Raw genomic sequence first — 14,763 nt, forward strand, 5'->3', positions numbered from 1 at the left:
GGATTTTGCAGAGGAGAGAAGGATGTGGTCGTTCAGCAGAAAGGGAGCGTCTGGGTTCTCAGCTTCTTCAACAGCAGAGGAAGTTACTCAAGGAATTGATGGCACTGGTCTTACTGCCATTGTTACAGGTCATATCTCATCTGGGTTGAATTTTCCCTTTTCTTATTATTATTCTTAGAAAGAAAAATGAGATATGGGTTTCTTTTTCCTTGAATTTTTATGACTGTATTATCAATCAATCGTGGAGAATATGACAAGGAAATGGGTTGGTTTCTGTGTTACAAGTAGAGGTTTCAGTGTTCTGTTGGTAATCATCAGTTGTGTTTTTCCTTTTTTGTTGTATGCATTTATTTGAGTTTAGTTGGATTCATACTTCAAAAATGGTACGCGGATTTCAATTTTCATGGAATGTCCCAACACCCCCTGAAGAGAACTTTTTAATCAAGTCCCCAACTTATCATCTTCTAAGCTTTCTGGACTGCAAATAAATTAGAATGAGAATTTTGGATTATGGAAATTTATGACAAAATCATTTTTTGCTTGAGCATCAATCTCAAATTTTATCTTAGACTATTTGGTGTATTCTGTTGCAAAGTTTATTGGCAGTTCTGTACATTCTGATCAAGGGTGCTTCTGGGTTGCCTTCTAAATTCTATATCGTAAATTGCTGATACTTACTGGACTGAGTTTATATTGTTGTCGATGCTCGGGCAATGTGGAGAAGACTTTTATGATCCGACCTATCTCTGGTTTCTTTCGATCTTGTATAATTGCCAATTTACTTTTCATTGAATGGAGGGCTAATGTTTAACTAGAGAATGAAAAGATTAGCTGAAAATGAGCATCATCGAAGGCTTGGAGAACAGAAATTTGCTTATGTGATACTTGATTAAAATGGCAGGTTGTGAAATTCTTGCAATTGGCACGAATAAGTAATTCATGGAATGTGCTGAGTTGTTTTTATCTTAGAAGCGTTTGTGATATGTACTAACTGGCATATGCCATTACTCATGGATACTGTCATTACAGGAGCATCAAGTGGTATTGGCACTGAAACAACTCCGTGTTCTTGCATTGCGTGGTGTCCATGTCATTATGGGGGTGAGGAATATGGCAGCTGGTAAAGAGGTAAAAGGGGCAATAGTTAAGGAAATCCCGACTGCTAAAGTTGATGTGATGGAGTTGGATCTAAGTTCAATGGCATCTGTAAGGAAATTTGGATCAGAGTACAATTCTACCAGTCTTCCATTTTTTTTTTTGATAGGCAAACACACAACAAAAATATATTAGAAAAGGGTGCCTTGAGGCTGACCCAAGCATACAGGATGTATACAAGAGGCGCCAATAGGCACAAAAAGAAATAGAGATACAATACCCGCCCTCAACTAGTGCCTAGCCAATCAAAAAAATTAATCAAAGGAAGAGGACCCTCATTTACAACCGAATTAGTCTACAACCAAAGATTACAAACAAAAGAATTCTTCAACCTATGAATTGATAACTCTTCATTATCAAAAGCTATCCTGTTTCTTTCCTTCCAAACCGCCCAAAAAATGCACAAAGGGGCTGCGTTCCACACCTTCCTACGCTTCTTGCCCAACTTGAAGCCACACCAACCACTAAGAGTATCTCTAACCGAAGAAGGGAGGACCTAAGTAACACCAAACAATGCAAACAATAACTCCCATAACCCTCTTGCCTTAGAGCAATTCTACCAGTCTTCCATTGAACCTTCTCATGTAAGAAAAGAATAAGAGTGGTAACTGTGGGTGCATTTAACAATTTCTTTTACATGTTCATTATGTCATGTTTCATTCTCTCCCTCTCCCGACTACATGCATGTATACAACATGGGTATATGTTTAAGCCTAATTAACATAGGGGACTTAGCAATGACGACTAAATTTTTTTGTTCATTTTTAGAACCAATGCAGGAATTATGGCAGCCCCATATATGCTTTCCATAGACAACATAGAAATGCAGTTTGCGACAAACCACTTAGGTGTGTTACATTTATTGTAAAGTATGTTTGGTTCAAAAAATATGCTCATAAAGCTGTGGGAGTTTTGAAAACAATGATATCCTTCTTTCTTGAGAAACGTCAACCATCAGCAATACTGTTTATAGTTTTCTAAAGGTTTAATGAGACGTTCTCAAGTAATGAAGTTAGAAAGATTGGGATCCTTGCTCATAATAGAGATAAGAGCCATAGTTTGCTTTAAAAAATTTATAATCAAGCATCCTCGACCCTGCTAGTTCCGTGTAAAGTATTCAGAACTATATATAGCTTGTATTTTATTTCTATACTTTTCATCTGTTTTTACGTTCATGGATCACTTTTTCATGTTATGTAGCTGCCCTAATTTAATGCTATTGTCTATACGTCATGTGACAAATCTCATCGAATGAATCAGGAAAATTTATGAAGAATGCTTGATTTATTTTGTGTGGACATTTTTTTGGGTGGATTACAGACGATGATCTTTGTCATGAATGCTTGAAACATGACTCTTGCCAATCTTCATATCACTCAAACTAATTAAGGTGGAAGTTTTTGGTGCACCATAATGTCAAAATAAACAAATTTCATATGTCAGGGATGCATAGCATGCCAACAAGGCAAACAACCCCTTCAATTCCAGTATTACACTATTAAATTTACCGTCCATTATTTAATCAGCATTAATTTGACCGGAACAGAGTAGTGTAGACTGGTTATACCTGTGTGAAGTTTCACCCTACCCATCCTCTATACAACATTGGCACACAGTATAATGGGTACAGTGCGTATTTGTTAAATGTTCTTTGAATTTAGCAATTTATTATTCTTTAATTGAGTTTTAACTTGCTCATATAACAGGTATATCAGCCTATATGCTTATGGCCAATCAAAGCTTTCGAATATTTTGCATGCTAATGAGCTTGCACGGTGTTTTAAGGCACTCAATCTTCTATTGGATAAGAACAAAATAGGCAGTAATTTTATGGTACAAAAGCATTGATGAATTGTAGTTTTTTCAAACTAGCTTGTCCACCATGTGCAATTTTTATTGTCATTATCTTTTGTTTTTTAATATTTGATTCTGTTAGACCATGGAATTTTTACTCTAAATCATGAGTTGCTGTAGAAATTTTAAATTTGACATTTTTTGGTGCTTAATTCTTAATTATAATTCCTTTGTAGCTTCTTATCCAAACTATCTATGCTTGATGTAACTCCCCCTACTGTTTGAATGGTTCATGGTATGATTCCTTCTGATTCGGTAATGAATAGTCACTGATGGGCTGGAGGATTTTCTTCTGAGTTAAGATGGCATGATCAATCCAAATATTCTGCTTATTGTGCATTAGCATTGCATACATTGTGGGTCCATTTCCGAAAAGCTTAAGCTTTTTTGTCAAATTGGTTTTGTTGACATAATCCAAAACCAGCTTAACTAGGTCTTGAGTTCTGAGTCTCTCTGACCATTTATCCATGTAAGGAGGTTTAGTAGCCAGGTATTCATTATGGTCCATTATCCCATTACTTAAGGTTTTAGGTCTAATTGGCAGCTTAACAATAGGAAACCTTTCTAATAAGCCATTTGGATAAAGGTTTTAGCTAGATATACATTGTGGGCTCATTACCTAATGGCTTAAGCTGTTAAGTCAAATTAGTAGTTGAACAATAGAACATCTTTTTGAAAAAGCCGTTAAGGTCAAATTAGATCATGTCATTGTTTTTCATATCTCTTGGATATATGTTTGTTTGTTTTCATATCACTCTCTATCTTTTGGTATTGATGTCATACTAAGTTAAACCTGCCATCACATTGGTAGTTGTTTCTCTGAATAGGAAGATGGGGTGAACATAACTGCTAATTCGCTCTACCCAGGAACGATTGTCACAAATCTTTTCCGTCATAGCAACATTGTTACTTGTAACAACTTTATTTTCTTAATTTATGTTTTGCGGGTATAAGTTCACATATGGATAAAGGTTGAGCTGTTTTTCTTCAATCCTAAGAATGCTAGCTCAACTTTTTAGAAAAACTATTTCATGCTCATTCCTTGTTCTTCATAGAACTTCTTGGCATTTTCCCCAGTGCCTCCAATTTTTGATGTGTTGGCATATGCTCGTATGATTTTGAATTTGGAAGAACCATTTCCTAGCTGTTTTAACTGATCATTGCGAGTTTTTCTCTTCAAATTCCATGGACCTTCATTTTCTTCTTCTTAAAAGAGTCTGTTGATACAACTCTACCGGGTTTTATAGCCTTTGTTTTTTCTTGTGGTTTGACACAGGAGTTGTTAATATCAGCTTAAAAATGTTCAGCAGGTAAGCTTTTTTCTCAGCATACTTCTACGTCAGAAACCAAGATGATTTATCCTCATGTATAAAGTACCAAGCAACAGGAATCTCAATAAACAATTACTTTCCCAGTTCTCAAATTTTGGCTCTGTTTGGTGGAAAGGAAAAGAATATTTCAAACTTCCATTGTACAAACTTGAGCTTCTGATTTCTCTTATGGTGTTTGACAGGAAGCTGCAACCACATGCTATGTGGCATTGCATCCACCGGTGAAGGGGGTGAGCGGCCAATATTTTTCTGACTGTAACATAGCCAAACCCACCACACAGGCCAAAGACCCAGAATTGGCCAAGAAACTCTGGGAATTCAGCATGAATTTGATCTCAGCCTGATATTGGTTAAATATTTTATTTATTTAGCAATCAAGTGTAGTTGCCACTGACATAAGAATGGAGGTCAATCTTTCAAGAAACTTTAAGTTTTCCATTTTTGACTCAATAAAGTTGGGACTTGGGCATGGGTCGTCTCTTAAGGCTGTGAAATAATGCCAATTTTGACTTTAAATTGTGCTTATATGAAATATAACAAATTGATTTTCTGGAGGTTTATCAATCTTTTTCCCTTATCCAATGTTTGGTTTTTTGGAAAGTACTAAGAAAAAAAAAAAATGAATATGAATATTTTTTTGCTTGGTTTCAACTTATTTAATCCTTATATAGAAAAATTAAAATAAGTTAAATAAGTTTAAAATACATATAAAAATAATTTATTGATTTTAAATTTATATATATATATATATATATATATATATATTTATATTATTTCTTAATTTTTTTGAAATGAAACATGGTCTTAGTGATTGTGATCATTTATGACTATGTTTGGCTCGTGAAAAATATAAAGTATGAGGGAAAATGTGAGAGAAAAAAATAGAAAGAAAGAAAAAGTGAAAAAAAAAATATTTTATATGTTATTTTAAACTCGTTTTATTTGTTTTTCATTTTCTATGTAAAGATTAAATAATTTAAAAATATGTAAATTTTTATCTAATTTAATTTATATTTAATTTTCTTTTCTATCTTCTATGTTGAAATCAAATATGATAAAATTATTTTTCTTAATATTGTTTTGATCTTTTCTTAATACTTTTCAAGAACCAAACATAGTGTAAGTGTATTTATTTCATTAGACTTCATAATCATATGTAATGACCCACTCCCAATCGCGTAAATATTGTCCGTTTTGGATCCAAATGGGTCTTCATGACTTTAAAACGCGTCTATAAGGTTACTAGGAATCCATACTTATATAGTGTTAGGAACTTTCCCCCTTATCTAATGTGGGATGCCACAAACACCCCTCATGCAGATACAACATCCTCGTTGTGTCTTATGGATTACGGGACCAAACAAACGAACACCCCTATGGGGCCAAACAAATCCCCACACCGAGATCGAAGATCGACTCTGATACCATTTGTAACGACCCGCTCCCGATCATGTAGATATTGCTTGCTTTGGACCCAAAGGGGTCCTCACGACTTTAAAAGACATCTATAGGGTTACGAGGAATCCATACTTATATAGCGGTAGGAACTTTCCCCCCTATCTGATGTGAGATGTCACAAACACCCCCTTATGCAGACACAACACCCTCGTTGTGTCCCACAAGATTGCAAGACCAAACAGACGAACACTTTACGGGGCCAAACAAATCCCAACACCGAGGTCGGAGATTGGCTCTGATACCATTTGTAATAATCCGCTCCAAACCTTGTAGATATTGTCCGTTTTGAACCTAAATGAACCCTCATGACTTTAAAAAGTGTCTACAGGGTTAAGAGAAGTCCATACTTATATAGCGTTAGGAACTTTCCTCCCTATCCGACGTGGGCTGTCACAAATACCCTTCATGCAGATACAATGTCATCGTTGTGTCCCATAGGATTGTGAGACCAAACAAACAAACACCCTTATGGGGCCAAACAAATCCCACACCGAGGTCGGGAACCTGACTCTGATATCATTTGTAACAACTCGCTCCTAACCATGTAGATATTGTTCGCTTTGGACCGAAAGGGCCCCTCACGGCTTTAAAACGCGTTTATAAGGTTACGAGGAATCTATACTTATATAGTGGCATGAACTTTCCCCCCTATTTGATGTGGGATATCACAAACACCCCCCCTCCCCATGTAGACACAACGTCCTCGTTGTATCCCATGGGATTGCGAGACCAAACAGATGAACATCTCTATGGGGCCAAATAAACCTCCACACCGAGGTCGAAGATCGACTCTGATATCATTTGTAACGATCCGTTCCAAATCATGTAAATATTATCCGCTTTGGATCTAAAGGGACCCTCACGACTTTAAAACGCGCCTACAGGGTTACAAGGAATCCATACTTATATAACGTCAGAAACTTTCCCCCATATCCGATGTGATATGTCACAATCATATGCCTAAGATAGGAGTACATGTCACATTTTCTAATTTGTTGAGATTCAAGCTCAAAATATACTTTCACATCAAATAAAATTTTAAATTAAATGAATTTAAACTATCAATTAAACAAGTCGACTATACCAATAATTATAGAATTATAAATATAAACCAAAATATGATCTAATTATTAATTAAACAAGACATCATGTATTTTTTTTATTCAAAATCAAAATTTTAAATTAGTCAAATATAAGTTATGATTATAATTAGGTTAGCCGATATAATTATTAAATAAGCCAATTGAGGTTAAATTTATGTTTTACATATGGAAAGAAAAAGTAGTACATTTATGCCGACGAATCGAGGTCAAATTATTGAATATATAAAAGTCAAACTTATGACAACGTACTGAGTACGAGTCATCATATTCACGAGTCATACCATTCGGTATCACTCATTGAAAAGGACAAAAATTTTGTTAGGTGAGAATGTAAAATATAATAAGAAACAAATTATGAAGATGGGATTATATTCCAAATTAAGAAAAAAGTATCAAATTTCTGTGGTTCCTCGTGAAGGCAGCTTGTCAAACTGGACTCCACAAGGATTTTTTAATGATTCGTGTACAGACTGCATACAATTCCGCATTTTCTGGGGTGACAACGAAATCAGTGTGACAGACTACCAGCCCATAGAAAAAAGGGGTAACAAACATCGCAATCAGCATCATACCGAAGAAAAAATTGATACACCGTTGTCATTGACATTGCGCTGCCTTTTTGTTTTAACAAGAGGAAAGAAAAAAACTTCATTCACATAAGGGGAGAGAAGAGAAGGATGTGGTTGTTCAGCAGAAAGGGAGCATCTGGGTTCTCAGGTTCTTCAACAGCTGAGGAAGTTACTCAAGGAATTGATGGCACTGGTCTTACTGCCATTGTTACAGGTCATATCTCATCTGGTTGGTTTTTGGTTTTGTTTTTTGGTCTTTTGATATCATTCTTAGAAAGAAAAATGAGATATGGGTTTCTTTTTTTCTTGAATTGTTATTGCTGTATTATCAATCAATTGTGGAGAATATGGGTGGGTTTCTGTGTTGGATGCAGGAGTTTCAGAGATCGTGTTCTCCTTTTTTATTGTATGTATTTATTTGAGTTATGTAAATACCCACTTTCAATCATGTAGATATTATCTTCTTTGAACTCAAAAGGCCTCACGGCTTTAAAATACCTCTATAGGTTTGAGGAGTGCATACTTATATAGCGTCAAGAACTTTCCCCCTATCCGATGTGGGATGTTATAAACACCCCTATGCAGACATAACATCCTCCTTGTATCCCACGGGATTGTGGGGTCAAATAGACAAACACCCTTACGGGGCCAAACAAACCCCATACCGAGGTAGAGGATCGACTTTGATATCATTTGTAACGATCCGCACCCAACCATGTAGATATTATCCCCTTTGAACTGGTTCCGTAAGAGTGTTTGTCTGTTTGACCCCACAATCTTGTGGGACATAATGAGGACGTTGTGTCTGTATGAGGGGGTGTTTGTGACATCTCACATTGGATAGGGGGGAAAGTTCCTAATGCTATATAAGTATGGACTCCTCCATTATATAAATATGAACTCCTCATAATTCTGTAAACGCGTTTTAAAGTCGTGAGGGCCCCCCGATGAGAACTTATTAGACTGAGAATTTTGGATTGCAGAATTTTATGACAAAATCATGTTTTGCTTGAGCATCCTTCTCAAATTTTATTTTAGATTAGTTGGTGAAATTTGTTGCCAAGTTTGTCGGCAGTTCTGTAAATTCTGACCAAGGGCGCTTCCGGGTTGCCTTTTAAATTCCATATTGTAAATAACTTATACTTACTTGACTGAATTTATATTGTTGTTGAGGCTGGGGCAATGTGGAGAAGACTCTCTTATGATGCGACCCATCACTGGTTTCTTCCATTCTTGTATAATTGCCAATTTGCTTGTCATTGAATGGATGACAAATGTTAAATGAGAGAAAGAATAAGAAAAGGAAAGAGATGAGGTCCTGTGATGCTTTAGATGGTTTCCTGAAAATGAGCATTATCTCCAATAAACACTTGGAGTTGGAGGCACTCTATTTTCATTAATATAACAGAATAACCATTTTTTCGAAGGAAAGGGTGTTGTTTCTATTTATATTTCTTCTTCTAGTAGTTGTATCCTCCTCCCTACTTTTTCCTATAGTGGGAGTGATCCTTGATTAAATTGGTAGTGTGACATCTCATATTAGATAGGGGGAAAGTCCAAGTATGAACCTCTCTTAATCTTGTAAACGCGTTTACACGATTGGGAGCCGATCGTCACATACCGGGTTTCGTGTAGTTATTGTCCATTTTGGACCTAAAGGAGTCTTCATAGCTTTAAAACGCGTTTACAAGGTTAAGAGAAGTCTATATTTATATGTATTGAAATTCTTAAGAGAAGTCCATACCTATCCAATGTGGAATGTCACAGGTAGGTTCTGAAATTCTTGCCATTGCCACGAATAAATAATTCATGGAATGTACTGTGTGGTTTTTGTCTTAGAAGCGTTTGTGATATGTACTAACTGGCATATGCCTTTGCTCATGGATACTGTCATTACAGGAGCCTCAAGTGGCATTGGCACTGAAACAACTCGCGTTCTTGCATTGCGTGGTGTCCATGTCGTTATGGGGGTCAGGAATATGGCAGCTGGTCAAGAGGTAAAAGAGGCAATAGTTAAGGAAATCCCGACCGCTAAAGTTGACGTGATGGAGTTGGATCTAAGTTCAATGGCATCCGTAAGGAAATTTGCATCAGAGTTCAATTCTTCCGGCCTTCCATTGAACATTCTAATGTAAGAAAAGAATAAGAGTGGTAACCGTAGGTGCATTTAACAATCTCCTTTACACGCCTGCTGTGTCATGTTTCATCCTCTCCCTCTCCCTCTCCCTCTCCCATCTATATGCATGTATACAACGGGCATAAATGTTTAAGCCTATCAGTAGCAGGAACTTAGCAACGAGGGCTAACATTTTTTGGTCATTGTTAGAAACAATGCAGGAACTGCAGGCCCATACATGCTTTCCAAAGATAACATAGAGATGCAGTTTGCGACAAACCACTTAGGTACGTTACATTTATTGTAAAGCATGTTTGTTTCAAAAAATATGGTCATAAAAATGTGGGAGTTTTTGTGAAGCATTCAGCACTATATATAGCTTGTATTTCTTTTCAATATGTTCTGCAGGTCATTTTCTTTTGACAAGCTTGTTGTTGGACACGATGAAGAAAACAACGCAGGAAAGTGGCAAAGAGGGAAGGATTGTAATCGTCTCCTCAGAGGGTCACCGATTCACATATCGTGGAGGAATTCGCTTTGACAATATCAATGATAAATCAGGGTAACAAACTCCACTTCAACATAGAGTTGCTTTAAATTCTACTGTTGAAATAGTGTTTTAACGATTATCTACATTGAAGTCCTGTTGATTTGATATGTTGGAAGACTGGTGAGTTGGTGACATTTAAGCAGTCTTTTGAAAATCGGACCGGACCGGCCAGTCTTGACTGGTTGGCTTTCGAGTCCATGTTACCCTTTGGACCATTTTAAGGATTGAACTGGCTTTGAATTGTTTGATCAGTTTGAACCAGCGATTGAACCGATGAATTGCCTAAACCAGACGGTTTTTAGTGAACCAAACAACATTGTTCTCTCTCAAACATGAATTCAAAAAAAGAGTTCTGAATCCTCACTCCCCTCCGTCTGCACAAAATCAAACCCCCATTCTTTATTGCTGCTGCCAACCTAGCTTACCTATTGTCAGCCACCGCCAGTCCCTCATCGCTGGTAAGTAAACTGAAAACAGAACTGAAAAACCCTTGCTACTGCCTCGCCTTCACCTTTGCCACATCTTTCGTCATCCACTGGCTGCACCAGCTGCTGACCCTCACTGTTCCATGATCTGGTAAGGAAACATATAATTTTGGTGCTGGATTGATCCAGTGGTACTGCCGGTCCATCATTGTATCTTGTCGTCCCCTGCTGCAGACTGTCAACGCATTAAGGCTTTTCCAGATTCCTGAAATCCCACTAGAAAAGGCTTGGACCCTTGGGTGTAACACTCCCACTTCCCTCTCCACAAGCCCAAGAGGCTTAGAACCAATCCACAATATAAGGCACTAAAATGTTCAATCTCTTTCTGATGTGTGATTATCCACTTCCACTTATGCACTTCAACACACGCCTACATGCACTTTCCAAATCCCACTAGAAAAGGCTTGGACCACTTGGGCGTAAGACTCCCACTTCTCTCTCCACAGACCCAAGAGACTTAGGAACTGATCCACAATATAAGGCACCTAAAATGTTCAATCTCTTTCTGATGTATGATTATCCACTTCCACTTATGCACTCCAACACACACCCACATTCACTTTCCAATCACCCTACCCGTCCTCTGTACAACATTGACACACAGTATAATATTCTTTAATTTAGCAATTTATTATTCTTTAATTCAGTTTTAACTTGCTCATATAACAGGTATAGCAGTCCATTCGCTTATGGCCAATCAAAGCTTGCTAATGTTTTGCATGCTAATGAGCTTGCACGACTTTTTAAGGTACTCAATCTTCTCTTGGATAAGAATGATTAGGTAATAGTTTTATGGTAATAAAGCATTGATGAATTGCAGTTTTTTCAAACAAAGCATAACATTACATGATTATCAAAACTTATTATTTATCTTTTCTACCCTTGGATCTGTATGCCTATCCTCTCTGTGCAATTTTTGTCTTCATTGTCTTTTACTTTGGAATATTTGATTCTATAAGACCATGGAATTTTGACTCTAAATCATGAGTTACTGCAGAATTTTGACACCTTTTTGGAGCTTTAACTGTTAATAATAATTCATTTGTGGCTTCTAATCCAAACTATCCATGCTTGATGCAACTTTCCCTATTGTTCGAATGGTGCATGTGTGATTCCTTCAGATTCAGAAGTGAATACTCACCGATGGTCTAGAGGATTTTCTTTTAGGTAAAGCTGGCACGATCAATCCAATACAGTAAAACCTTGATAAAATAATACTCATGGGACCAAGAGAAATTATTATTTTAACGGGGTTATTGAATTATCAATAAATGAATAATTTATTAATTTATCGATAAAGCAGTCTTAGTTGCCACTATTGAGCAAGCAGAAGAGGGTGGATGACTTGCTTACTTTTTCAAGAATTTGTTGGTTGGTTTGACAACAGAATGAAGGGTAGAAAGGTTTTACTTATAGTGGACAACTGCATGCCTAGCCCATCCAAAGGTTATTGCAAACTTGAGAAATGTAGAACTGCTTTTCTTGCTTCCCAATACAACATCAAAGATTCAACCATGTGATGCTGGGATTATTTGAGCAGTAAAAATTCATTATCGAAGTTGTTTTTATTCTAGCATCTTGGATGGCTATGAGTTAGGAACAACTTCGTTAAGGAGTATGATCATGCCATTGTTTTTCTAATCTCTTGGATATATATTTGTTTGTTGTCATATCACTCTTCCATCTCTATACTTTGGTACTGATGTCATACTTAGTCAAACCTGCCATCACATTACCGGTTGTTTCTCTGAATAGGAAGATGGGGTGGACATAACTGCTAATTCGCTTCACCCAGGAGCAATTGTCACCAATATTTTCCGTCATAGCAGCTTTCTTTCTGGTAACCACTTTGCTTCGAAGAATGCTTTATTTTTTAGAAAAACCATTTCATGCACAGTCCTTGTTCTTCATATAACTTGGCATTTTCACTAGTGCCTCCAATTTTTTATGTTTTCGACATATGCTCCTATGATTTTGAATTTGGAAGAACTGCAGCCTAACTGTTTAAGTAGTTCTGGGCCTGAAGATTCTGATCATTGCAAATTTTACTCTTGAAATTCCATGGAATACCATAATCGGGAGGATGCCCTTTATTTTTTTCTTCTTAAAAGAGTCTTTTGGACATCTGTTGCTGAAGTAACTGGATTCTTGTTTCAATTGAACGGGCACATAATCTCTTATATCTTTGCCATGTTTGATTTGTTCCAACTTTTAGCCTCTTGACAACTAATATACTTCCAACATCTCAAAGAAAATCTGTGATTGTCTGGAGACGGGCTGTAACTTCAATCTTCACATCTCATAAATATTTCCTATGATTTCATGTGTTTGATACAACTCTACTGGGTCTTATAGCCTTTCGTTTTTTCTTTTGGTTTGACACAGGACTGGTTAATATGGTTGGCAAATACGTGCTTAAAAATGTTCAGCAGGTAAGCTGTTTTCTCAGCATACTTCTACATCATAAACCAAGATGATTTATTCTCATGCATAAAGTACCAAGCAACAGGAGTCTCAATAAACATTTACTTTCCCAGTTCTCAAATTTTGGCTCTGTTTGGTGGAAAGGAAAAGAATGTTTCAAACCTCCATTGTACAAACTTGAGCTTCTGATTTCTCTCATGGTGTTTGACAGGGAGCTGCAACCACATGCTATGTGGCATTGCATCCACAGGTGAAGGGGGTGAGCGGCCAATATTTTTCTGACTGTAACATAGCCAAGCCCGGCGCACAGGCCAAAGACCCCGAATTGGCCAAGAAACTCTGGGAATTCAGCATGAGTTTGATTTCAGAATGACTTTGGTTATATATTTTACTTATTTAACAAATAAGTGCAGTTGGCACAGGCATAAGAATGGAGGTCAATCTTTCAAGGAACTTTGTTTTTTCCATTTAGACTCAATAGGGTTGGGACTTGGGCATGGGTTGTCTCTTATGGGTCATATAATTCTAGTAGACAATCAAAGAAGGATGTGAATAATGCCAATTCTGACTTTAAATTGTGGTTATATGAAATATATCAAATTAATTTTCTCAAGATTCTCATGTATTTTTCCCTTATTTGGTTTGTGGAAAGTACTAAGAAAAAAATTATTGAAAATGGATTTTTTTTTTCATTTGGTTTCTCTATGATAAACACTAAAGAAAATAAATATGTTTAAATTTAAATTTAAATTTATAAATTTTAAACTTATATAATCTATATATAAAAAAGTTAAAAGAAAAGTTGAAATAAGGAAATCAGCTTGAAATAATGTAAAAAAAAAAAAAATTATTAATTTTAAATCTATCTTATTAATTTTTTTTCATTGTTTTAGTTTTTATTTTATTTTATTTCTTTTATATTGTTTTTGAATTTTTTGAAACCAAATATAATCTTAGCGATTGTTATCATTTATGGTTATGTTTGATTCTTGGAAAATATAAGGAAAAATGTAATGACAAATAAAATGAGAGGAAAAGTAGAAGGAAAACAAAAATTGAAAAAAATAAAAAATAAATTTAAAATTAATAAATTATCAAACTCATTTCCCTTATTTTTCTTATTTTAGGTAAAGATTAAATAATTTTAAAATATATATTTAATTTTAATTATATTTCATTTTATTTCCTATTTTTTATATTGAAACTAAATATGAAAAGGCTATTTTTTAGAAGAATTTTTTCCCCTTTTTTTAGTATTTTTCTTGAACCAATTATAGCCCAAGTATAATTACTTCATTAAACCTCACATTTTTTATTTTGTTGATCTTTAAGCTGAAATATATGTCACATCAAATAAAATTTTAAATAAGATGATTAAAATAAAATATAAACAATTTTTATATTTTTATTTGTTATTTATTTTATAGTATTCATATTTCATTTCCTTTTATAGTAATTACACTTAGAATTTCCCAATCATAATTATTTAGTTTAATTTTAGCTTGTATATCTATAGTTTGATAGAGCAATTTTGAAAGGGGTTAAAACCACATCCTAATTGATGGATCATGTTTATTGTGACAAAATTTAAATTATCAACTAAACAAGTCAACCCAAATCCGATACGAATAAATTATGAAATTAAAAATATGATATAATTATTAATAAAGTAAGACGTCATATAGACACGATCCACAGTATCCACATTCAAACACTAG

At 35.5% G+C, this 14,763-nt stretch overlaps 1 protein-coding gene and 1 long non-coding RNA gene across 2 annotated transcripts; both read left to right on the forward strand.

Moving 5' to 3' along the window:
* The first annotated feature begins 1,285 nt into the window (after positions 1-1,285).
* Positions 1,286-4,809, forward strand: LOC117933559. Its single transcript, XR_004654317.1, has 2 exons — positions 1,286-4,319; positions 4,523-4,809. It is a non-coding gene; the product is annotated as an uncharacterized LOC117933559 (long non-coding RNA).
* A 2,671-nt stretch (positions 4,810-7,480) lies between these two features.
* Positions 7,481-13,658, forward strand: LOC117933557 (short-chain dehydrogenase TIC 32, chloroplastic-like). The gene is made up of 8 exons (XM_034854978.1): positions 7,481-7,684; positions 9,370-9,601; positions 9,797-9,873; positions 9,995-10,148; positions 11,291-11,369; positions 12,377-12,461; positions 13,007-13,053; positions 13,257-13,658. The coding sequence occupies exons 1-8, from the start codon at positions 7,579-7,581 to the stop codon at positions 13,416-13,418; spliced, it is 942 nt and encodes a 313-aa protein (XP_034710869.1). The 5' UTR covers positions 7,481-7,578; the 3' UTR covers positions 13,419-13,658.
* The last annotated feature ends 1,105 nt before the right edge of the window (positions 13,659-14,763 follow it).

The sequence above is a fragment of the Vitis riparia genome, chromosome 16 (genome assembly GCF_004353265.1).
Source record: "Vitis riparia cultivar Riparia Gloire de Montpellier isolate 1030 chromosome 16, EGFV_Vit.rip_1.0, whole genome shotgun sequence".
NCBI classification, from domain to species: Eukaryota; Viridiplantae; Streptophyta; class Magnoliopsida; order Vitales; family Vitaceae; genus Vitis; species Vitis riparia.